The 25,148-nt window shown below is 38.1% G+C and overlaps 2 protein-coding genes across 2 annotated transcripts; both read right to left on the minus strand.

Moving 5' to 3' along the window:
* Positions 1–912: 912 nt before the first annotated feature.
* Positions 913–3,032, minus strand: LOC128865007 (uncharacterized). The gene is made up of 2 exons (XM_054104847.1): positions 2,243–3,032; positions 913–2,135 (listed from the first exon to the last, which is right to left on the minus strand). The coding sequence occupies exons 1-2, from the start codon at positions 2,501–2,503 to the stop codon at positions 1,932–1,934; spliced, it is 465 nt and encodes a 154-aa protein (XP_053960822.1). The 5' UTR covers positions 2,504–3,032; the 3' UTR covers positions 913–1,931.
* A 1,784-nt stretch (positions 3,033–4,816) lies between these two features.
* On the minus strand, positions 4,817–24,601 carry LOC128865006 (NF-kappa-B inhibitor cactus-like). The gene is made up of 6 exons (XM_054104845.1): positions 24,280–24,601; positions 22,213–23,087; positions 21,867–22,044; positions 21,218–21,428; positions 5,571–5,659; positions 4,817–5,509 (listed from the first exon to the last, which is right to left on the minus strand). Exons 2-6 carry the CDS (start codon positions 22,908–22,910, stop codon positions 5,258–5,260), a joined length of 1,428 nt encoding a protein of 475 aa, XP_053960820.1. The 5' UTR covers positions 22,911–23,087; positions 24,280–24,601; the 3' UTR covers positions 4,817–5,257.
* Between the last annotated feature and the right edge of the window lie 547 nt (positions 24,602–25,148).

The following is a 25,148-nucleotide window of genomic DNA, read 5'->3' on the forward strand; positions in this document are numbered from 1 at the left end:
CAAAAGCAGAACAGAAAATCAATTTAAGTTCCAGGAAACCTGGTATTAGATATACTACCGTCACAAAGGCAGGAAAACATAATAAGCACATAAGCAGGAAAATTTTGAGATAACTTACTGTACAATTGAGATAGAAGGTGAAAAGTACATACAGTTTGTAATAATTGAAATTATAATTTTCAATATCGTTTATTTATTGATTTAACGGAAGCTTATGTTATTGGCCAGTTGGCGATTGGATTTTAAAGAAGAGTTTGATATGAAAAAGAATTAGGGAAGTGGAAATATATGATCCAGTAACGCAATTAAATTTAAACGATCCGGCAATTGTTATTTCTGCCTACAATATTTGCCGTTTGCAGTATCCAAGGCGAATTTATTACAGGTGACAGCAAACACATATAAGTAAAACCCTACATGTATTTGTTGTTGCGTTTGGTGCAAGCATCATGTCAAAATCAGCAAGCAAATGTAAACATACCAATACATACAAACAAAGCATATCATTTTGACGTAAGCCATACCTACGGCGAAAAATTCAGCTGGGTGAATGCTGTCACCTTATTAAATCCACCTTGGCAGTATCGATCGTGCAATTCACAAACTTATGCTAACTAACACCGGACTTACACACGGAGACATATGAAAGGGGACACTGGCAATTCTCTTTTCATGTTTCATTCGCGGTCACATGGGCAAAATTGTTTTCGACAACATTTTGACGTTTACTACTTAAGCATCTTCTGTTTGGGATATATTCTACAACCCGCTAACATGTACGTTCGTCAAAAGTTTCTTAAATATTTCAATGAAGAATGCAAACTGGTTAAATAATTTGTTGTTTTTTTTTATTTACACATATCCATATATAAATTTTAGTACTTGAATAAAAAAAATTGAATTAATGCTTCATATATAAATAATTAACTTAAAATTAGCTTGAGTATCTAGAAATGGGAGGAAAAATTAGAATTTAACATAAACATGTCCCATAACTTTTTTAAATTATACCTACTTTACTAGCAAAAATAATTCTGCATTTTCCAAGCAGCGTTCGGATGTTTGTGATCGTTGATATCTTCCGTTTGATTGAAACCCAACACTTAACTCAGAACTTTCTACCACAAAAGAAGAAAACAAATGAAGCAACTGTAAAAAATTGCTTTAATAATGGAAATACGAATAAGAAGTACAAAGCGTGTCGCCAGTACGGGAGACGAATTCCCTTCTTTCTTCCGCGGCCGTCCTTCTCCTCGAACAAAATGCTTCACTTTCAAATGTTTCCGTGTGTAAATGGGCACTAACACTAAACAGCTGACTTCCACTATTTATTCAAATTGATAGAGAGTGGCATCACTGTCAAATTAATTATCAAAATTAGCGAATAACGAAAATAAAGCAAAACCGAATAACGTATGCATACTAGCCAAGCCATCAAAATTCGATTTTGAGTGTTTTTTTGCAAATATATTTGCTTAAAATTAGTAAAATAAAAAACCTATTTATTTGGATTTAATATTTACTTGGTACTTCTATTTGTTAAGACTAAATTTCCGTCCGTCCAACGCAAATTAAATCTTAAGTAATAATATTTCAACAGCTGAAGTAAACTTTTTAACCTCCTTCAACCCCGTTTAAAATATGTATATTGAAATATTACGTTCTGAATTTAAAGAAAAAGTTGAACTATCACTGAAAAACTGGGCCTTAGAGGAAGACCTCCCTGAAATTTTCAAATCGCTTCGCATTTTTGCTTTAAACTTTAATTTGCCCAAAAATTTATGCACATCGTTTTCAATGCATTAACCCTCCGATGTTCGGTGCCTTATGATGCGGTAAGTGCATCATAAGGGTCTGCCCAGACCCATACAAATAATGTAAGAAATACGGTTTTAAAAATAATTTTATTTATTTATTTGAACGGATTAGTATTAATTGGGTTTACAACTATATAGTTGCATGGAATGTTCATTAAGACATATGGGACGATTACATTTGCTGCAGTTATAACGAGTTTTACGTCGCTTTTTCGAAGAAGAAGCAGCACAATGGTAGCACGATGACCGTGTTGAAGCATCTTGAGCATATGATTGTTGCTGTGCTGCATCTGATGTCGATGGACAAGATTCCGGTACCTAAAAGTAGCGAAATAATTTATTTTAAATTAGTAAATATGAATACATGCATACACATATCTTTATACGCGGAGATATATGTAGGTGTGTATATAATTCATACTCACCTTGATATTGAAAAGATTCATTGCTTGTCTTATATGAGCAATCCTCCATACTAATGGGTTAGTCGCCCGTTTCGTCATATGTGGAATAACTAGCTGCCGTGCCAATTCAATGATAAAATAGCGCCTCTTATCACTCTGCTTTGCCGGATTCAGCTCGTCATAGATGATGAATGGGGCCAAACCGGCAATATCAAGCATATTATAAAACATTGCCAGTGACCAACGGTTTGTCGAGCGTTTGCACGAATAGCCAGTCAACATTTAATCCATTGTATCTACCCCGCTTTAAATTTATTGTAGTCCAAAATTTGATCTGGCTTGAATCCTTTCAATGGATCGGTGCTTTGACGGTAATGGGCAGTGGATAACATAATTACTGGCTTTTTCGGCTTTGCCATATACGAGCACAGAGCGATATTATTAATGTGATAACAAAATAAAGTGCTTTAAACATCACGCTTCGGGTTAAGCAATTCATGTGGAATGAAGGTCTTATTTTTTCTTACGGTACCGACGAAAGCCACTCTACGATCCATCAACATTTCTGCCAAGTTGTATGTTGAAAAAAATTGTCAGCATAAACAGTCCTACCGCTGTCCATATAATTTTCCAATCAATTTCATGACGACCCGTTCACCTTGATTCGTTTCTCGCTGGCCACCTGGTGGTTTTCCGGTATAAATTGTACCTTTCAACGGGTAGTTTGAAACAGAGTCACAAATCCACCACACTTTCATGCCATATTTTGCCGGCTTACTTGGAATATAATGAATCGAGTGCGCCCACGATATGGAAATAACTGTTCATCGACGGTTAGTGTATGCTTTCTCAAAATTGACCCACAGCATGAGCCATACATCGTCCAGGGCAGCAGATTTGCTTTGCTTCAACCTCTCAGCACGAGTACCACTGTTATCGAAACGGATGAAAGTAGTTAAGCTCTTGAACCGATTCAATGACATAGTGGCCTTATACATTGGCATATTGTAACTGGCCCACAATTCTTTCGCTGGCTGAGAATTCGAGTGGAATACACCAGCAATAAGTAGCATCCCAAAAAAATCATACATTTCGTCTTCGTTAGTCATTACCGAAGAACGCTGATTATTACTGGGATACTTTTCATTCCATAGACGAAACGCTTCAATGGCTTTTCTGTTGGTTTCCCGCACAATGATACTTTCGATTTCAGGAGACAGCAATAGCTTGAAAAGAGCTTTATGACTCGGTGACGCTCCTCGTAGTGGCCCTTTACGAGCAAAAGTTGTAACATTGTGACAACGAGGCCTTCCAGGTGGTGGAGGATTTGAATTCCACATCTTACCATCTTTCGACCTGTATAGATGTGCTGGGTAATAGATGTGCTGCATGATTCCATTGTGGTTGAAGCCTGAAGGGCGATAGCTTCTCTATACAAATCCTCAATATCATCATGGTTTTCATCCAGAACAGCCTCTAACTCGATTTCCTGTTCTATATCTGATGCTTCACCGAAGTCATCTTCATCTGGTAAATATTCATCATCTTCTACGTCGCCACTTGTTTCAAATGGATCGGGCTCCTGTCCCATAATTTCTTCAATTTGTGCCTGAAGTCGCTGACGTTCTTCCGGACTCACATTTGCTGCACTTAGCTTACGAAGCAAACGCATCATCACATCAACTTCATCCCTATTTACTTGTTCCATTTTATTTAAAAAAACCCTTCCCACTAATTAAAAAACACGTGTTCACTTTAATTTTCAAATGTCAACTAAAAAATTATCTCTGCCGCTGTCTCCGCTAACAGTTTAGTTGTTTACACCTAACGGTTAACCAATTTACATGAGAAGCGTATATGGGTCTGCACAGACCCATGTGAGCTTAATTAACGAAATTAGTTTAAAATTATTATTTCTACAACAAATATAGCAAAAATCTTAATTTTGCTACTTCATTGTGTTTAGCACACTACATTTTAGGAAGTCATGGACTAAGAAGCCTCAGATATTAAAAATAAAAGATCTACATACATTTAAAGATCGAATGGGTCTGGCCAGACCCATATGAACATCGGAGGGTTAACAAAGTGACGTAGAATTTTTTTGATTGGTGAATTTTAAACATTTTTATAACTAACTTATTTAGCAAAAAATTAATTTGAAGTGCTCCAACTATTTGTCTAAATCTAAATCTGTAATTAACTTATCAAACTTAAAAAATCTTCATTTACTTGTTTTAGATGCGGTGCTTAACACACTTACCATGAAAGAGTGTCCTGGAAATCTGCCCCCGCTTTTAAACATTTGTCTTCTTTGTAATACATATTTTAAAGTTCATTACATGCAAAAAACAAAATAAATGCGAAAAAGTCCTAAAATTACTGTCCTTACCGTCAGGGAGATCTTATCCCTTGGACTTTTACTAGTAAATTAAGTAAATTTCTTTTGCTATTGTTTATTTCTGATTATGAAAAGACATTAGAGTGCAGTGTTTCAAATTAAGTGACATTTTTCTACCTAGAGCTTTTCTTATCATTTGCCTTTTCTTAAACGTCCTTTTACCCAGCCTCATATTAAAAATGTACATACAACAGTTTCTTGTTTTTTCATATTGTTCTTATAATGTCAGTCAATTTATGCGATCATGAACGATATCTCAAATTATATTTACGGGCACAACTTATCAAATAATACAGTTGGATTAAGAGCTTATTACTATTCCCCGTTCTTTCAGACACACGATCTTAGATAATAAAAGTTAGATCCATTATTTAAATTACAGAAATAGCAAGGATTCAAAGGTGGTTACAACACAAAACTGCCTCAAAACAAATTGTCTATTGCAAGTATAGGTACATATATTCGACTAGGTAATAACTGAGTCAAAACAATTAATAAATTATAAACAATAATAACTCTGCAGGGTTTTCTCTCTACGTTCAAATGCTCTTAGAATAGGTGAAAACACTTTGTCTATTACGTTGGCTCTACTAAAACGTAGAACTTTTTAATGAGAAGAAAGAAGTGTTGTATGTTTATTCCGATTCATCGCCGCTACTTTCAGATTCACTCTCCGGTGGTGTGAGAGGCTCTGCACCATGATTTTCCAAAATGCTTTCCATCTGCGATCTCTTCAAAATACAGGCAAACTGATATGCAGTCAATCGGGCGAAAGTTGATGTTTCCAAATTCAGAGTATGTTTGCAATCGTCGAGTAGGAAATTGAATAGCTCCTCATTGCCCTTCTCAATGGCCATGTGTAGCGGTGTGTAGCCACCTTTTCCTTCCTGTAAGCAGTAGAGAGCGCATTTTAGAATAAATAACATAATTACTGTAAAGAGCACTTACTCTGGCGTTGATATCCGCGCCATGTTGTACTAAAATACTTAGTATTTTTAAATGGCCCGCCTCGGCAGCGATATGAACACAATATTCGCCTGAAAAAAACGTAAAGAAAATAATTGTATTAAAACATAAAATAGGTCCCATGCATTTTACTTATGAAAGATAATAATAAAAAAAAGAGGTTGTCTGTAAAGTCGGTTTACTGACGATAGTTTAACGTGACAACGTCATAAGAAAATACTGATGTAATGGTTGCAATTTTCAAAACAAAATTTTAATTTGATTTGTTTGATAGATATTTTGTATGGATATAGAGAAGGAGGTAAATGGAATCGCAATGGAATTTATCAAGTTACATTTACACAAACGTACGAAACATTTATCAAATTCATGAAAGATATGTTCGATTTCGATTGTGTATCAGACGCTAATAAGTCAACAACACTAAGAGGCAACATCATCGATTTGCCTTTTTCAAGACACATTACACTCGAAACACTCCTTTCAATTCCTACTTTTCCTATCATCGCCCTATTCTAACAGAGAAATGGTTCATTACCATGCAGGAAGAAGGCATATGCAAATACAAATATGTGTGCCATTCCCATGGCAGCCGGTTCTACGTTACCGGAATGACTCGGGTTTTTCCCGATCAAGGGCTGCCGCCCCAGTACACTAGCCCTGTCTAGTGTATCGTATATCACCCCACCCCTTACGTCACAGGAGCAAACTCCCGCAGCTAACCTGCTCCAAATACTTCTCCTCAGGGCTGGAGTCGAATCCAACCCTGGGCCAGAGGTATTCTACTGCTGCGTCTGCCATCAACGGCTCCACCCGAACTCCACCTCGGTTAGGTGCAATAAGTGCAACGGGTGGAGCCACCTTAAGACCTGCTCAGGCCTTAAGTCGCACAGGGAGTGGTCCACACGGTATGTGGCCACGTGTTGCTCCCGCCAACAGGCGTCTGATGCCTCCACGGCTACCACACCCCCTGATAGGCCGGCACTACCAACCGCCACCACAACCCACACCTCCACGGTGAGGAGCCTATCGGAGCAACACAACTCCCCTTTAACCCCTCCTATCCCTTCCTGCTCCAACCCCAGTGCGGGGACAAACCAGCAGCTCCTGGTCCCCCGTACAGTCTGTTCCGTGTGTCAGACCGTAATACCTCGGAATCTGGTATCAGTCCAGTGCAATTCCTGCAATGGCTGGTGCCATTTTCGGAGATGTTCCGGCCTGCGCACCACCCGTGAGTGGACAACTGCCTACGTTGCCCCCTGCTGCAGAGCTCTGCACCCACTACCTCCCCCGGAGGAGCGGCCGCCCACCACCATCAGGCCGCAACAACCACAGTGGATTGCACAGCAGGTCCAACGTAGACAACCCCACGCGTCCCTCACCCCCCGGATTACACTGACCTCACCGAGAAGCTTCAAGCTTCTCCAGTTTAACTGCAACGGACTTACGAGTAAGGTCGACGAGATAGTCGACTTTATGAACCGGCACAGTATCAAGATAGCTGCGGTCCAAGAAACAAAGTTGCACGCTAGGTCATCTCTGATCACCAGGGATGGCTATAACGTGCACAGACACGATCGCGAGCGAGACAACGGTGGTGGCCTAGCGTTTATAGTCCACCACACTGTGCAGTATCGTCTTATCGATGAAGGAATCGACCCCAGGGACAGCACCTTAGAATGTCAAGGCATAGCTGTCCGGTCAGGCGATTCCGAGCTCGAAATTTTTAATATATACATACCCCCTGTCACCTGCTGCCCGGCAGGATATCACCCTGATATAGGTGCGCTCATCAGAGGTGAAAACCGATTGGTTGTAGGTGACTTCAATGCGCATCACGATCTTTGGCATTCAAGCCTGCCAAATGATCGTAGGGGACAGCAATTGGCAGAGCAGATAGACGACTCGACATTCAGCACAGTGAACGACGACGCCGCCACCAGGGTAGTGGGCAATTGTAGCAGCTCGCCTGACCTAACAATAGCTAGCGCGGGTCTGATAAATAGCATAACGTGGCGACCTAGCTATCGCTTGCATCAGACCACTTGCCCATTATCGTCTCGATCGAGAGACCTGCCGATTTCGTTTCCGCGAATCACCGGTCCTATTTTAACTTTATAAAAGCTAATTGGGCCGGCTTCACGGAATTCACCGAGGACACCTTCGCCGCTCTTCCCATCCCCACTGATGTGCGCGTCGGCGAACGCGCATTCCGCAAGGTGCTCACAGCTGCTGCGGCTCGCTTCATCCCAGCTGGATGTTATAAGGACATCCGTCCCCACTTCCCAGCAGAAGCAGCCAGTTTAGCAAACGAGCGTGACCACCTACGCCAGGCCGATCCCGGGGATCCCCGCATAAGGGATCTCAATTTGGAGATCCGGCAACTGGTAAATCAACATAAGCGGACTAAATGGGTTGAGCACCTGAAGACTTGTAACCTCACCTCCGGAGTGAGTAAGCTCTGGTCCACCGTTAGGTCCCTGTCGAACCCGACGAAACACAACGACAAGGTGGCTATCACCTTCAACGGTTGTACTTCGTCGGACCCGAAGAGATGCGCGAGCTATTTTAGCCGGCTGTTTACACTGCATCCTCCGGGCGACAGAACCAAACGTCGTGTTACCAGAAGGCTGCACAAACTGACGAACGACAGTGCGCCACTTACTTTCTCCGGTGATGAGGTTCAGGGGGCCATCAACAAGTCGAAATCATCGAAAGCCATTGGCCCTGACGGACTTAACGCGCTGATGCTGAAGCATCTGGGACCCCTGGGAGTAGGATACCTCACAAGGGTCTTCAATTTGTCTCTGGCCACTCTCATCATCCCTGACAAGTGGAAAGCAGGGAGAGTGGTCCCACTATTGAAACCTGGGAAACCCGCCAACCAAGGGGAGTCTTATCGGCCGATAACTCTCCTTTCCCCAGTAGTGAAGACACTTGAAGCCCTCCTACTCCCACTCTTCACGACCCACCTGGCCCCAGCCCCACATCAGCACGGATTCCGACGAGTGCACAGCACCACCACGGCACTCACCGCCATAAACGCCCAGATAAATCGCGGGCTTAACCAAAACCGCCCCTGCGAGAGGACTGTCCTAGTAGCGTTGGACTTAAAGAAGGCTTTCGATACAGTCAGCCATTCCACGCTACTAGATGATATTTATCAGTCGACACTCCCGCCAGGGCTGAAGAGGTGGTCCGCGAACTACCTGAGCGGTCGGCACTCGTCAGTGATTTTTCGAGATCAAATGTCAAAGCAGAGGAAGATTAAGCAAGGCGTACCGAAGGGTGGTGTCCTTTCACCCTTGCTTTTTAACTTCTACATCTCGAAGCTCCCCCAACCACCAGCGGGAGTTTCCCTGATCTCATACGCTGACGACTGCACGATAATGGCGTCGGGCAATGACATCGATGGCCTGTGTTCCAAAGTGAACAACTACCTCACCGACCTTTCTCGCTTTTTCACTGCGAGGAATCTCCAACTTTCCCCCACTAAGTCCACGGCGACCCTTTTCACCACCTGGACAAAGGAGGTCAAGCTGTCCCTTAAGGTAAAAGTCGACGACACACCAATTCCGACTGTGAATAACCCCAAAATTTTGGGTGTAACCTTTGACAGCTTGCTCTCCTTCTCTGTGCACACAACCGCAATTGCCACTAAAGTCCAAAATCGCAACAAGGTCCTCAAATCGCTGGCCGGCAGCACTTGGGGCAAGGACAAAGAACTGTTGCTTTCGACATTTAAGGCAATTGGCCGGCCGGTTCTAAACTACGCTGCGCCTGTCTGGTCGCCTGGTACTAGTGATTCGCAGTGGATAAAGCTTCAGACATGTCAGAATACCGCCATTCGGACAGCGACCGGGTGCCTCCTGATGTCACCCATACAACACCTGCACAACGAGGCACAAATGCTCCCAGTCGCGGAGCACAACAAATTGCTCAGCAAGCAGTTCCTGCTGGGGTGTTACCGCAGGTTTCACCCCTGCAGACACCTGCTTGAGCCTGAGCCGCCTCCCAGGCACGTCAGGAGACACCTCCTCGACTACGCTGACGAACTCCAGGACAAAACTGACCGAGACCTACTGGACCGGACAGTATTTAGACAGTCAATAAACGACATTCACCGGGAGTCCGTTACCACCTTCATGAACTCCCGTCCCGTGAATGCCGCAATCGGAGTCCAACCACCACCCATTGCAGATGAAGAGCTCCAGCTTCCCCGTGAGACTCGTGTAACATTGGCACAATTACGTTCTGGATATTGTAGCAGGTTAAACTCCTACTTATCCAGAATTGACCCCGACATACCAAACACATGTCCGGCATGTGAAGGTACCCCGCACGACACTAACCACCTCTTCACATGCCCCCATAATCAGACTCATCTAACCCCCCTCTCCCTCTGGACCCAACCCGTCGAAACAGCATGTTTCCTGGGCCTACCCCTAGATGAGCTAGACGAAGACGACAGATGATATACCTACACTGACAGGGCTAACTATGCTGTTAAAACAACAACAACAACAACAAATATGTGAATTTATACACATATGCGCATATACATACATAGGGCGCTTCGATTTAAAAATCGCTCATTGCTCTGTGAAAATCGTAGTCTAGGGATCAAAATAAGAAACTTTGCCGAAGGAACCATACCTCTAAAACGAATTCTGATGACCCCCAATTTGGGTCGAACGAAAAATCCCACTTTGACCCATTTAGCGTGCTCCAATCGAGTCCAAATGTATGACCGACCCCCACTAACTTTGGACGGCCGATCCACCCATGCCAGTGGCACACCCCCTGGAACTCCCCTGGGGGGTTCCCCATACAATCATTTCAAAATATCACCATTTTTGGCCTTTACATGAGAAAAGAAACTAAAAGGTTCGACCCAAATTGGGGGACACTAGAATTCGTTTTAGAGGTATGGTTCCTTCGGCAAAGTTTCTTATTTTGATCCCTAGAATATGATTTTGACAGAGCAATGGGCGATTTGTTTGCCTCCCCACAAAAGACACTAAAAGTTCGACCCAAATCGGGGGACATCAGAATTCGTTTTAGAGGTATGGTTCCTTCGGCAAAGTTTCTTATTTTGATCCCTAGAATATGATTTTTAGTGGGGGTCGGTCATACATTTGGACTCGATTGGAGCACGCTAAATGGGTCAAAGTGGGATTTTTCGTTCGACCCAAATCGGGGGACATCAGAATTCGTTTTAGAGGTATGGTTCCTTCGGCAAAGTTTCTTATTTTGATCCCTTGAATATGATTTTCACAGAGCAATGGGCGATTTTTTTGCCTCCCCACAAATCGACCCGGCCTAATACATATATATATGTTCACTCAAGTAGGAGAGAGCCAGATGTCGAACGTTGCCGAACGCGGAGGTCGATTGTGCTCTTTGTCGTTCGTTCCGCGCTCTCGCCTGCAGTTCAAGCAAGGTACATTAGCTTACATTTGCTTGCGTACAGAATAGATTCGATATGTTTGATATGTCTATATGATTTGTATGCATCTTTACATACATATAGATTTATTCTTTTTGTTTCAAAATTGCGCGAAATTGAATATATGCATGTTTATATGTATTGACATAGGACATATGTATATTATATATAAATACATATATAATTGGCGCGTACATATGTATATTAGTCTATGAAAATTGCACCAAAGTATAAGTATGTACGTATGCATGTTTATACACATATATTAGTATACAACATATCTTATAAGGTATGTGGTAAATATTACCATACATTTTTTCCTTCATATATAATAATAAATTAATAATAAAAACATTAAAACAACAGGTATTATTAACAACTAGTCGTCACTAATTATAAATTCGGTAAGAATGATTATTGGTTTTATTTTAAATTCTTCAAGTAAATCAAATTAATAATAATCAATAAGAAGGCATATGCAAATACAAATATGTGAATTTATATACATATGCGCATATACATACATATATATGTTCACTCAAGTAGGAGAGAGCCAGATGACGAACGTTGCCGAATGCGGGGATCGATTGTGCTCTTTGTCGTTCGTTCCGCGCTTTCGCTTGCAGTTCAAGCAAGGTAACGGCGATTGAGCAAGATAAAGACGAATGAGCAAGATAACGACACATTTTTTCCTGCGTGCCGCCGGCTAAATCGAATTATAAGACGTTATCACGTCAAAAATACTCATCATCAATCATAATTATATTAGCTTTTGATTCCTAATTAGGGCTCAATTCAAAATTCTTCTTCTTCTTGATTGACGCGATAACTGCTTAAACAATTTTGGACGAGTGAATTCAAAATCACGTTATATAAATACAAGCCAGAAAAAACAATTATTTTCAGTTGTTACTCATTTCAAGTTTAGCAATTCTAGTAAATAAGTTCCAAAAATTGTTAAAATCCATAAGAAATTATTTTATTTCTGCAGGAGACATTCGCTACCAGACTGAACGGCGTCAAACTATGTATGATGGAAGGCATTCAAAAGATTTGAAAACCGGGTTTCGAATTTAAATAATTTTTCTTTCATACACCTGCATTTAAAATAGTAAGACCATATCGAATCTTCAAGTTTTAACTATTTTTTCCCTATTTTATTTTTGTTTTTATAAAAGTAGTGCATTCTATAACAAAAAACATGCAACTCGCAGCTCTAAACTTTGCAAAAAATTCACAAAACTGTAACAAAAAAATAGATCAAAGATTCCCAACTTTTTGTTCAGTGCCTTTAGAAAAATTCTGAGTTTGCAGTTTTTTAGCCAATTCAATATTAATGTAACCAAAGGCAAGTTTCAAATGCCTCAAAAGTCTCATTGACATTTTTTTTCGCTGAAGTGTTGGGTTTTTTCTTACATATAATTCTTCCGCACCTGTATGTGTATGTGTGTAAGTAGTGTATATATATTTTAGTACAACTTGTTATGATGGAAGCAAACCTCTCAGCCACATTAACCAACACAATGCTAACCACAAACACATTGATGCCAACGATAAAGCAATAATAACCAAACGATGACGCCGTACAAACGTGCTTGCATTTGTGGCTGGGTGTGTGTGGGTTCAGAAAAACCCGAGAAATTCCCATAATAAAGCACTTAAATAGCAACAAAAAAGACACAGAAATGCGAGTTAAGTTTGCAAAAGCTAATTTAAATGAAACAAAACAAAACGGCGTCAGTATCAGTAATAACGACGGCAAGCATCGTTATATGACGACGGCACCAATCAACTTCATAGAAGTTTTCGAGACTATGTATGTATGTATACTGCTCAGAGAGTTGAACGTAATCCCTACTGGGTTGTTGGCAGCAATACTGTTATGGTCTAAATAAAATAGCCACCTGATGAAACAATGCGCAACGCAGTGAGAACAGCAACAGGTTTTCAGATTTGCAAGCTCGGAAATTACACCGCAGCTCGAATCGATAATATTGAAACAACGACACAGAAACGAAATGATAACCAAAGAATAAGAGCTAATGTTTTTCGTATGTTTGTATGTTGTAAAAGCTATTTTTATTTCAATATGCATATATAAGTGTATGTATGTATGTACCATATGTAAGCGATGCCTTTGATTTGCGCTATCAATAAAAGATGTGCCTAGACAACAGCAAGCGGCAATTGGACAAAGGTGAAATCGAATGTTAGATGGATAGGTTTAAGATGATACATTTATGACAAAAGTTGATGATTGTTAAGGACGGTGCGGAAACTCCGAAGGAATGCAAGTATTTATCTATTCGTTTCAGGCAGTGAACATGACTCATCAGAAATCTTCGGCAAGCCAATTTGTTTAAGGGGTTAGGTGGGTTTGAAAATTTCAAAAAATAGATTTTTTTGTCTCATTAAATAGTACAGTATGTTTAAAATACTCTCCTAAAATTTTAAGTTGATCTGAGTAAAATTCTAAGAGATAGACCCTTCAGAAGCTCCGCCCATTAGGCCACGTCAGTTGAGCGCTTCGCAGGTATACGCGTTTATCTAAAAACTCCATTTTTTAAGTCGGTGGACACGATATCTCGAAAAGTTTTGAAGGGATTTAGTTCAAATTTTGTACAAGTCTTTGAAATAACATTATCTAGTTATTGAAGGAAGGATTTTTTTTTTAAATTACAACTATTTGTTTTTGAGCCAATGTATGTCGAAAATTTCACTAAAAAGTGTGTTTTTGGTTCAAAGCCTGTCAAAAATTCAAATTTTGATTTTTTTTCCTTCGTACAACAACGAGATTTTTCCATGTACTAACGAAATCCGTTTGGTTTTTTGATTTTAGATGAACCAATAATGAGTTATGCTTTCCACGGCAAGAGTATTTTTTTTGAGACGTCAAGGAAGATGAGGTACCAACGTCTGAGTTTTTGAAATTTTTAAATAAAAATTTCACAAAATACTAAAAAAAAAATAGTCAAAATCTTCTTTTTTTCAACCTCTGAAACCCGCCGGAAAATGCCAGGCTCACCAAAGTGATGGTAAATGTAGGGAAAATTCCCTACATGTAGGGATTTTTGTCCAAAAATGTGGGTGTATAAATGTAAGGAATTTTCAAGAAGGACAGAAAAAAATTTGAAATAGCGGGAAAAATTAGAAAAGTTCATTTAAAATAAAAATTCGCAGTAAGGTTTCATCATGACAGACTTTTTTTTCTTTATGGCAGAATACTTTTAAAAGCGTTAATACGGCAACATTGCCGTTTTTTTTCTTCGTTAACTCTAACGCGATTTTTTCTTCGCGCGAAAATTGTTAGTTTTCTGGTGCTTTTCACTTTTGAAGTAAGTTTGCAAATAATTTAGTTTTAGTTTTTTATATTTAAAATGCATATATAATATATATACTTATATATGAGTTCCCCCTCTTCGACTGACTCTTCGGAGGAACAACAGAAAAAACAATGCAAGTATCGGAAACAAAAGTTCAATAACAATTGGCTTGACGACGACAATTTTAGTGGCTGGTTGGAAGCTGTGGCTAACGATCCATTCAAATGAAAATGCGCTGCGTGTGACAAAGTTTAGAACTGTGGCAAGTCTGATTTTCAGAAGCACGCCGAATCAGAAATGCACCAAAAAAATATGAAGCCAATAAAAAAGACACCTAAAATAAACATAGTTTTTTAAGAAAAAATCGAGTAAACCAAATGGTTCCAGAAATTTCCAATTAAGACTTAGCATGCTCTTTGCTGAGCATAATGTCGCGCTGCAAGTGATTAACCATTTAATACCACTCTTAAAAGAATCCGTGCCGGATTCTGAAAAACTAAAAACTCCTCCTTGCTTTAAACAGAACTGAATGTAATGAAAAAGTCTAATTTTTAGTCTTTTCGCTGAATTTTTCTTCACATTATGGTTTATAATATAATAAATATGTGTACTTATATATATTTGAAATAAAATTTGTTTTTATTATAAAGTGTCAAAATAGGACCAAAAATAGCAAGTCCAAAACTTAAGCAAATAATTCAATTTTGACGTTGCAAGTGCCTCATTATAACTAGTGTAAACACAGGAAAAAAAATGTAGGGAATTGTATAGGGAAAATTTTTTGTAAGCGTAGGGAAAAGTAGGGATTTTTTTTGGGCTGAGTAGGGATTTTTCAAAAAATCATTTACCATCACTGGCTCACCCATATCTCCTAGAATATTTATAGCCTATGAATTTCAAACCACTGACATACTAACGAAAGCCTGTAAATCGATCAAAAGTTCAACGCATCCCAATTTGTGGTTGCGCGAACCTTTCTATTCTAGGTAAAATATAATTATTTGATTGGGTGAAGTTTCTGCATAATAGAGTTTCAAAGTGATGCTTGTCATTGTTCGGAAATATTTTGGAATTTTCCCAACATCTGGAATGTCTTGAAATAAATGAAATACACATATGGGAGATATAAACAACGAAACAAATTAAGCGAAAAACCCTAAAACGCAATTGCGACATACGTAAACGGCGGAAATAATATGCATACATACATACATACATATATGTGCATATGCATGGACATACATATTTACTTGAACAAAGTACAACGCTAAATGCAAGCATACGTACATATATGCGCCCAAGCGATTACGAATAACTCGCGGGTTTTCCGCTTATTCAAAAGAAAAGGTAAAAGCATTTGACACTAAACAATGCAACTTATGCGACGACTGTGTAGAAGACTGGATTAAAAGCGCGTACGCTTGCTCAAGGCAGTTGAAAAACAAAAAATCTCGACCACGGCTTTCAGCGATACCCACAGCAAAAAAATATTAAAAAAAAGAATTAAAAGAAACGAAGGTAAGAAATGAATTGCGATGAGACAACAAAACTAAAAAGAGCACTAACAAATTTTTTGCTTAATGACATATGTATATAAATAACGTATAACATGAATTGGATTTCCACATTACATCGTCATTAAAAAAAAATAGCACCAAATATTTCTCAAGGCGATTCGAAAAGCTGACAGCGTCCAATAGTCCACTAGAATGGCAATATATAATCTTCAGTAAAAGTGGCATTTGGCAAAAGCAAACCTTTAAAACATTTCTATAATAAAAAGTTTTCCATTAAAACCATCTGAGGCGGCATAAAAGTGTAGAACCCTCCAAGAAATATTTGCCTTATTGTATAATTTATTCTTCTCTCATTGCTAAAAAAAGCACACAGTTTTATATATCAAAAGTATTTTCCATGCCGAGTCATTGTATCATAAAGATTGGGGACGAAACACTGAATCGCTTATTTATTTGTTATTATGCCCTGTGTTCGTTTATTTCCCTTATTTCCTGTTGGCATTAAGGCATTCCCATGCGATTGCGATTCTCCGAGTTTTCGATGTTTCTCATCTATGTTTTGGATTTATAGACTTAAGGCGGGATTTCACAGTTAGCATTGGTGATCTTGTGCCAACATAAAATATTCAAAAATTGTATGTTGTTACGTGTTCTATGTATGTATGCACGTATGCATGTATGTGTGCATTTTTTTAATCTCTATAATCAAAGTAGAGCTGTATAATGGAGGAAAGAATCACTCGAAAAATTCATTTAATCAACTTGGGGGAAATTCAATATCGCGGCAATTACCACACGCGAATAGAGATATTTGCCAGCCCTGATGACTGGAAAACCCACATTCCCATAAAATAAGTCAAATGCGGCATAGATAAGCCTTAGTAACAACATTTTATAGACGTGGAATAGACGATGAAGTCGATTACTACTTACATACATACATAGTGTACATACATACATAAATAATAGAGCAATCAATGAATTCTATTAGGAGCCCGCTTGTAATACTTTAGGTGATCGCGCTGGATGGTAAAAATTCGCACGAGTGTACTTACATATGTAGGTACATTCCATATGTTGGACTTAAGTAAATCATGTGCCTATGTATTGGCGAAAGGTCAACACTTTCACTAACTGAAGTGTTCGTGCGCACATTTGGGTTCTTCGTTGTTTGTTTTACTGTTGAACTGCTAAGGTAGCTGAACTTGTAAAAAACTCAATCTAAATGTTTAATTTGTGCGTGGTTGCAATGCCATTGACATGTGTTCACATACGGCTGATTATCTGTTTGCCATGGAGTATCCGAATTCAGTATGTCTCGTAAGACTACATATGCACGTATGTATGTATGTTACAATTTGAGTTTTGTTGGCATGAACGATTATTGGTATTAAGATAAATTTTGTGAAAAGGCAAACATAATTGCCTTTAAGATGAATCTCGACCAAGCAAGTCGCTAAATAAAAATTTGACAATTGGGTCGGCAGTATTTGCTATGAAAACTTGTTCTTGTTGTAGACCAACTTAGATAAACTTGAAATAAGAAATCTTATTAAGAGCCAAGTTTCGTCAATCCTTCGTGGGACGTGAATCATTCTAAAACTTTTTCCAACATTTTTTTTTTAATATTCTCTTCTTTTAAATTTTTAGTATGTTGGTAGGTGAATATATTTGTTTTTTTGTTTTGCAAAGTATGCCAAGTGGAAAACCGATGTGTCTTCTTCTTCCATATCAGGCAATTGCAATTTTATTTTTTACTATACTAATATCCGTCTGATATTTTTGTAGTACACATTGCTACTTACACTCATACATACAGATATATTTTATATTTCGTATTTTCATATATTTTCCCAAGCGTCTGTGAACCAAAAATGCACATTTACGCGTTTTAGTAATTTCTTTGCTGCTTTCGAAAATTATAATTCTCAATTGTCTTTCTTTTTTTGTTGTGTAGTCTCGCTTTGACTCTGCTTCGCTTCACATTTTGTGTGGAATTTCGCCCTGATCACACTCTTGCTTTAGCGGTGCTTGTATTTGGTGTTGGGGAAAACCCCAAAAAAATTTATATTTAGCAGCGTAGCATAGACGATGACTACAGAGAGAGCTTCGGCGCGATGGCGTTCGAAATACTCACATGCCAATGGCTGTGCAATACGCAAATGTATGTATGTATGTACCTTCACACACATGTTGGCAGACAAATTCAAGATTTAGCTTGGAGTTTTCCCTATGGCATTTTGCACAGACACATGCAAACACACCTACATTTTTCCAATAGGTATTTTACCAAAAACACGCAAATGACACTTTGACGTCAAGTCGCTGCTAAAAGTTAGGCGCGGGTCACGCAAGTACATGATTACATACAGTGGCACAGTAAAGTCTACATACCCCATTGTAAAGCGAGGTTTGGAGATTTCTGTGAACATTGTAGCATTAGAATATATTCCAAACAAATCCAATCTAACAACAAACAATAAATTTTAACAAACAAATTTTAATCCAAAAATATTTATTAACAAAAACAAACAAAATTCATTTTCCAAACACAGAAAAGTCTGCATACGGCTTTGTAGTGGAGTACACAAAATGCAGTTCTGTACTCAAACAGTGCTACCAATCACTTCAGGCGTCTTTACTAGATACCGTTAGTTAGAAAGAAGTTTAGTTCTTCGATATTAATATTGTAGCTGTGTTAATTTAACCAAAATGGGTAAAGAAATCTGTGTTAAAGTACGTGAGCTAATTGTGAAATATTATAAGGAAAAAAATCTTTAAGAGAGATTGGAGAACTGGTCGGACATCCAAAATCAAGCATTCAAACAATTATTCGGAAATATAATCACACTAATAGTGTAGAAAACAAACCAAGAAGTGGTCGCCCACCTAAACTGACTCCTCGTGCTAAGCGAAAAATATTGTTAGACGTGCAAGAAAATCCAAGAATAACAGCAATAGAAATTGCAAAAACCCTAAAAAATCAGGATATTGCTTCAGTGCATCCAGAAACGGTGAGACATTTATTGAGAAGCAATGGAATCCACAACCGTGTGCCTCGAAAGAAGCCATTCATCAGCAAAATAAATATGGAGAAACGAGTCGAATTTGCTAAGAAATATATTGATGCATACGAAGATTTTTGGGCTAATGTTTTATTTAGTGACGAAAGCAAGTTCAACTTGTTTGGCTATGATGGCAAACAAAAAGTATGGCGTCGAAATAATGAAGCATTATTGCCCAAAAACTTGCTTCCTACGGTGAAGCACGGCGGTGGCTCCATAATGGTTTGGGGCTGCATGTCAGCGGCTGGGGTGGGTAATTTAACATTTATTGATATTAATATGGATCGCATGGTATATTTGAAGCAATCCGCGAGTAAACTGGGTCTTACGGCGGGTTGGTACTTTTAGCAAGATAACGACCCAAAACATACCGCTGGTGTTGTCAAAGAATGGCTACTATATAATGTGCCCCATCAACTTCATTCCCCACCCAAGTCACCGGATTTGAACCCCATAGAGAATTTATGGGATGAATTGGATCGTCGCATTAGGAAAAGGACAATTAAAAATAAACAGGACCTCAAAAATGCTTTACTTGAAGAGTGGAATTTAATTTCGAATAATTACACAAAAGTATTGGTAAATTCCATGCAAAATAGATTAAATGCTGTTCTAGAAAGTCGTGGCGGACCCTCCAAGTATTAATTCTGTTGTCTCTTTATTTCCTTTTAAGTGAAACACATTCTTTTTACAAAGTATGCAGACTTTTCTGTGTTTGGAAAATGAATTTTGTTTGTTTTTGTTAATAAATATTTTTGGATTAAAATTTTTTTGTTAAATTTTATGGTTTGTTGTTAGATCGGATTTGTTTGGAATATATTCTAATGCTACAATGTTCACAGAAATCTCCAAACCTCGCTTTTCATTGGGGTATGTAGACTTTACTGTGCCACTGTATATACGTACATACAACCGTACCAGCTACTTGATGATTGCATCAAAGATAATGTACGTCCATGCCACCCTCAGAAAGCTATTTATAACCTCATTCAGCCGATCAATAAAATAAATTCATTCTATGATGACGTACATACATACTCGTACAAGTGTAGGTACATCTCTCTGCACATAAGTAACAGATTTGCCCAGGTAATGGCTTTGCCCTTTTCCTTTGTCTACCAAACTGTTTTCGGAGATAGATTTGCATGAACTTCACTTACTTCATTTGGGGCTGAAACATTACAGACCTCACGCTTCTCACCAATTAGCCAAACTGTGCGAGTGATGGACTTAAAAATATCTTGCATACACACACTACGTTACTGACGTCAGCAAACAACGCCAAATGTACCAAAAATGTATAGGGTACTGAATCGAGGCTAAGAAAATTTAATTATCTTTAACATTTTCCTATTTTCAATAAATTATGTCATACATGCACACATTATACAGGGTCATTCAAGATCGAATCGTTTTATGATGGCGTCTCTTTTGACGGATGTTAAGTAGAAAATCTACACTTTACTAAAATCAGAACGAATTCGAAAGAATTAGAATCATACAAAGCAATGAAACTCACTACGGAAATGGTGCTGGTTCTTTGTCCAACAGAGCACAGAATAAAGTTTACGAATAGTTACATCTGGCGTCCAGATAGATACCCAAAAAAGCCTTAAAATTCTACAAAACTATCGACATCTGGGGACATTTGGAAAATATCAATTGTACGTCCCTATGGAAAATATTTATTCGTTGGAATTCAATTTAAAAAGGAAACATGAGTTTGAAAGACCGTGTAGTAATTCACGTCTCTAAATAAAAAATCCTCTATACATTATGTTCATTTTAAATTAGATTATTTAATGTATGGATATGCATCTTCACATTTTCCATTGGCAGCCTTCGGGTATTTTTTTATTCTTTTTTTGATAAACTCACATATTCGTACATGCATACTAATACGATATAGTGAAATTTCTTGTCTACATCCAAGGTCTATTAATAGAAATAAAAGTTCGAAAATTTCCCAGCGACACAACATTTTGCCGTCTGTGCCACTGGCTAGCCGAAAGACGGAACGGCACGTTTAATATTAATTCGGTTACAGACACAACATGTTTGTGAAAAGCTTGTATTTACTATATTTTGCCGTCGTATTTATTATATTTAGGTATTTTGGTAATAAAAAAATATCGTAAATAATTTGCCAAATTTTTGTTTCACCATTTTTATCCTTCAATTTAAAGTTTAGAACCAAGATAAAATGAAATATGAAAACTTTTGTTAAATAATCCTTTTAAACCTTAAATTAAGAGTATTTCTAATAATGACTTACCATCGTAGTTACGAATCTCTAAATCGGGAGGTAAGCGTGCATAACTTAGAGAAGAAAATAATTTATCGTTCGACCTGTAACCATACTGACGATGCGCTTCGTTGATCTCTGAAGCACTGAATGGCACTGTTAACGCACTGACACATTGCTCATCGCCAGACATGCAGGCAAGATGCAAAGCTGTATTTCCGTGGCGGTCCCGAATAGTTGGCTGAAATGAAATTTATGATTTATTAACCCTTTGGTAGACGTTTCGGAGATCACATTCGCTCATAATAAGCCTGATCAAAGGCACATTTTGCATGAGAGATAATAGATGTTTGGCTAGAAATCTATTTTATTTGCAATTAAAATCAAAACACCTTGACCCGACTCATCTGCCATATTAGGAGTTAAGCAACTTTAGAATAGAATATAACTGAAAGCAGATTTGCGTTTCAACCTGAACGTCTTTTGGGCACTCAATTCATCACAATACCTCATCCAGCTAAGGGCATGTGTCTTTCTTCTGGCTGCAACGGAACGAGATGTCTACTCCTACTTCTTGGTAAACCACTTTAAGCTAACATAATTAAGTACTAGACGTTCGGTCACTTGGCGTTCGGGCAGTAACATATGAAACTACATATGATTATATGTATGTACATACCTCAGCACCGGCTAGTAAGAGCATGCGCAAAATTCTTCTTTGCTTTGTGAGCGCCGCTAGATGCAATGGAGTTTGGCTGTAATCATTCTTTATATCTAGAAGACAGGGATGTATAGCGAGACGGATAAGAGCTGCTACAACGTTTTCATGTCCTGATATGCACGCCAAGTGAAGGTAGCTGCGGAGAGAATAATGAGAAGACAATTGACAAATTATTCATTATACTGAATTCCCGATTCGTTTTTAATTACAAACATATGTATGTATGTATATGGTATATCAGTTGACGAATATTATTCATTAAATATTTGTCTGTAGAACAACTAAATTACTATGGTAAACTTACGTGTCCCCTTCATCATTTTGTTGGTAGCATTGTTCCCATGCTTCTAGCTGATTAGAATCTGCCGTTTTTGTTGGTACTGTTGCTACAGGCTCAACTGTCGCCACTCTGCCAGACGCGTTCAAGTTATTTATTGGCTCATTTTGTAAACTTAGACTGCGAAATCTTTCGGAAATGTGGGCATCGACATCGTGTTTGAGTTTCATTTTTGAATCGTGCGAATTTGTGATGCTCGATGCACCAGTTGTGCTATGTGAATTCTGTTCTTGTTGTTGTTCGGCTTTCGTTTCTGCGGCGTTAGACTCGTCGTATTCTTCTTCTTCTATGCAACCCGAATCAACCACATAAACCTCTTCCTTAGCCTTCTCGTGACGATATGAATCTTCGGTATAGCCTACCGTTCTTTCATCACTGCTTAACTTGTCAAAATTGTTTGAATGGTTTCCGGCAGAGTTATGTTTCTTTTCCTCTTGCTCTTCGAAATTAGAGCTTAGCGGGCAAGACAAAAACCCTGAGTCTGTCCCATGAGTCTGATCTTCAATTTCTATATTTTCCAAGAAATCTTTTTTTCTGGAGTTTTCTTTGCTTTCACTGCTTACTGCAGTGACAGACGGACGACTGCAGCCACAGTCGCCTACACCGTCCCTTTTCTCATTATTGCTTTCTGTACTATTTGACGCTGTTGGGGTTTGACTCGACATTATGCAGCTTTATATAATTATTTTCCGTGATATGCAATTTCAGCAAAATTGCTGTTTATGTTTGTTAGTAAATTTTTACTACTTGGACAATTTGTGTGTAGTTACAAGCGATTCCATTCAAGAACAGAATTTCCTTATGGTGAATATATCCGCTAGTGCATTAATCCAAGTATAACTCTGAAAGTAGTAACGAATTTGTTAACTTTGCAAATTTTATTAATATTAATAATGTCAACTAATTTTTGTTTTATGTTTTTCTTTTAGTTTTAATGTTTATATGTTAAGTTTGCTTTAATTTAGAGGCACTTTGCCGCATCTTATTGCGCCACTTTGAAACTGATGAAAACAATTTCTCAGCACATATCAGGCGACGTAAAAGGTTCTCAACGTTGTTTCGATGGTTCAACATTTTCTGATTAATATTCAAATCCAAATTATTGGCTTGTTTTATATTGATACAACAACTCGGGACAGTATAACATGAGATACGGCATATATTAAAAATACTTTCACATATTAAAATATTGCTCTTTTGTTCACTATCACGCCGGGCCGCTTTTGGGGGTTTGTTTAGGTTTACCTCTACCTCTGTTAGTGTTTTAATATCAAATATTGCAATCAAAATGTAAACAAACAAAAATAATGACTTCCACGTTCAGATCACCAAATCGAAGGATATGCAAGAGTGGTTTAGTTTATTATTTATATTCCTATTTAGTAAGCAATTTTAATAGGTCTCATATTTTTGAGGAAAATGTATGTAGTGTCAACTTGATAGCCTAGTTTCTAAATAAAAAATAGAAAATGGTAATTACGAACGGGTCATATAACCAAATATATGTAACTTGAATCAAGTTTGCTCTACATTCCATTTTTGTTTCTTTAAATTTTTCAATTGTTTCTCAACAAAAGAACATTGAATTCGGTAAATTCGTCTTATTTCAAAATGCAGTCCTTACATGGACTTATTCTAGGAAGGCTAATGAATTAAAGGAAAGGTTAGGTCATTGACACCGAACCTAATCGACCGAAATCCACAAAGAAAAGGTTAAACTAATACTTCTAAACATTACACAAATAAAATCACTGAATATCATTTCTTAGTTAAATTAATGATATTTTTTCCACATACTGCTGCAATTTCTAAATTGCATTAGTAATCGAGACGTATCTTTTGCTTGTTGCCGCTCATTTCTAGACTTAAATCTTATATCTATTTTTTCCAACGCGCTGTAAACTTATGAATATTTGCAGATTTTGTCCGGTGTTTTGTATTTTTGTACTATTTGGAACCGTTTTTATTTAATATGTCTTGTTCCGGTTCCACTTAACTTATTTATATTTATATGTTGATGAAGGTAATAATTACCTCGCAGAATTAAAATCACACAGCTGTGGGATGCACTTTAACTGCTATTTATGCACTTGATTGCTTGTGTATAAAATTTGAATCACTCCTTACGTGGCTGTTTTGCACGTAAAACTATCAATGAATGTACTTTGATTTCACGCACCGAACGCATTTATTTGAATAAGCTTTGATATTCCAAACGATTGGTACAACTTTGTATAATTTCACTCGTCGTTCTTATATTTTTCTCACACAAATTCACCAAAACTCAAGCTCCTTATACCGTAATATAAATATATGTGTTAATTCATTCGCCGTTTCCTCAAAACTGAGACCTCGGCGAACAAGGCTAATCTATACATGTAGAATTAATTCGCCTTGGCCACAATCACCACAAAGCAAGGCGAATTTATTATTAAATCCACCTTGCCACAAAGTGACTTCCAAGGCGAATTTTATAAATCCACCTTGGTGACTTTGGTATAGCAGCTGATTTGTTTCAAGGCGAATTGAATACCAAAGGTGGCGCCTTTCTAAAAGCGTTACTTTCTATTTGGACAAGTGTGACGTCAGGAAACATAGTAATATACATAACAAATTCATTGAATGGCTTGATAATATTATGATTTGTGAGACTTAAACTAAACAAACTAATGAAAACGAAGTGTTACGTGTTAAATTGGGGAAAGTCGATTTATAAAAATACCTCCAAATGCAATATTTTTGCATTTTATGCGCTTACCGCCGTGGCAATTTGTAAAAACAAGCTACCTGTAACTGTTGTTGTTACTCTACCGAAGTCACCTTCTATGAATACGTCGTTGCCACATGATTATTCTCTTGGAGGCGAATCTATACTAGGTGATATTAATAGAATATTTAACTTA

This window comes from Anastrepha ludens, chromosome 5, assembly GCF_028408465.1.
Source record: "Anastrepha ludens isolate Willacy chromosome 5, idAnaLude1.1, whole genome shotgun sequence".
Taxonomy (NCBI): Eukaryota; Metazoa; Arthropoda; class Insecta; order Diptera; family Tephritidae; genus Anastrepha; species Anastrepha ludens.

What these genes read in the sequence shown, in the direction of transcription:
- LOC128865007 (XM_054104847.1), bottom strand. Translation starts at nt 2,503, where the DNA reads ATGTTGACTGGCTATTCGTGCAAACGCTCGACAAACCGTTGGTCACTG. An exon ending in TGAATCTTTTCAATATCAAG is followed by an intron (nt 2,136 to 2,242) that starts GTGAGTATGAAT and finishes CGCTACTTTTAG; the next exon opens with GTACCGGAATCTTGTCCATC.
- LOC128865006 (XM_054104845.1), bottom strand. Translation starts at nt 22,910, where the DNA reads ATGTCGAGTCAAACCCCAACAGCGTCAAATAGTACAGAAAGCAATAAT. An exon ending in CAAAATGATGAAGGGGACAC is followed by an intron (nt 22,045 to 22,212) that starts GTAAGTTTACCA and finishes TTCTCTCCGCAG; the next exon opens with CTACCTTCACTTGGCGTGCA. An exon ending in TCTTACTAGCCGGTGCTGAG is followed by an intron (nt 21,429 to 21,866) that starts GTATGTACATAC and finishes ATTTCATTTCAG; the next exon opens with CCAACTATTCGGGACCGCCA.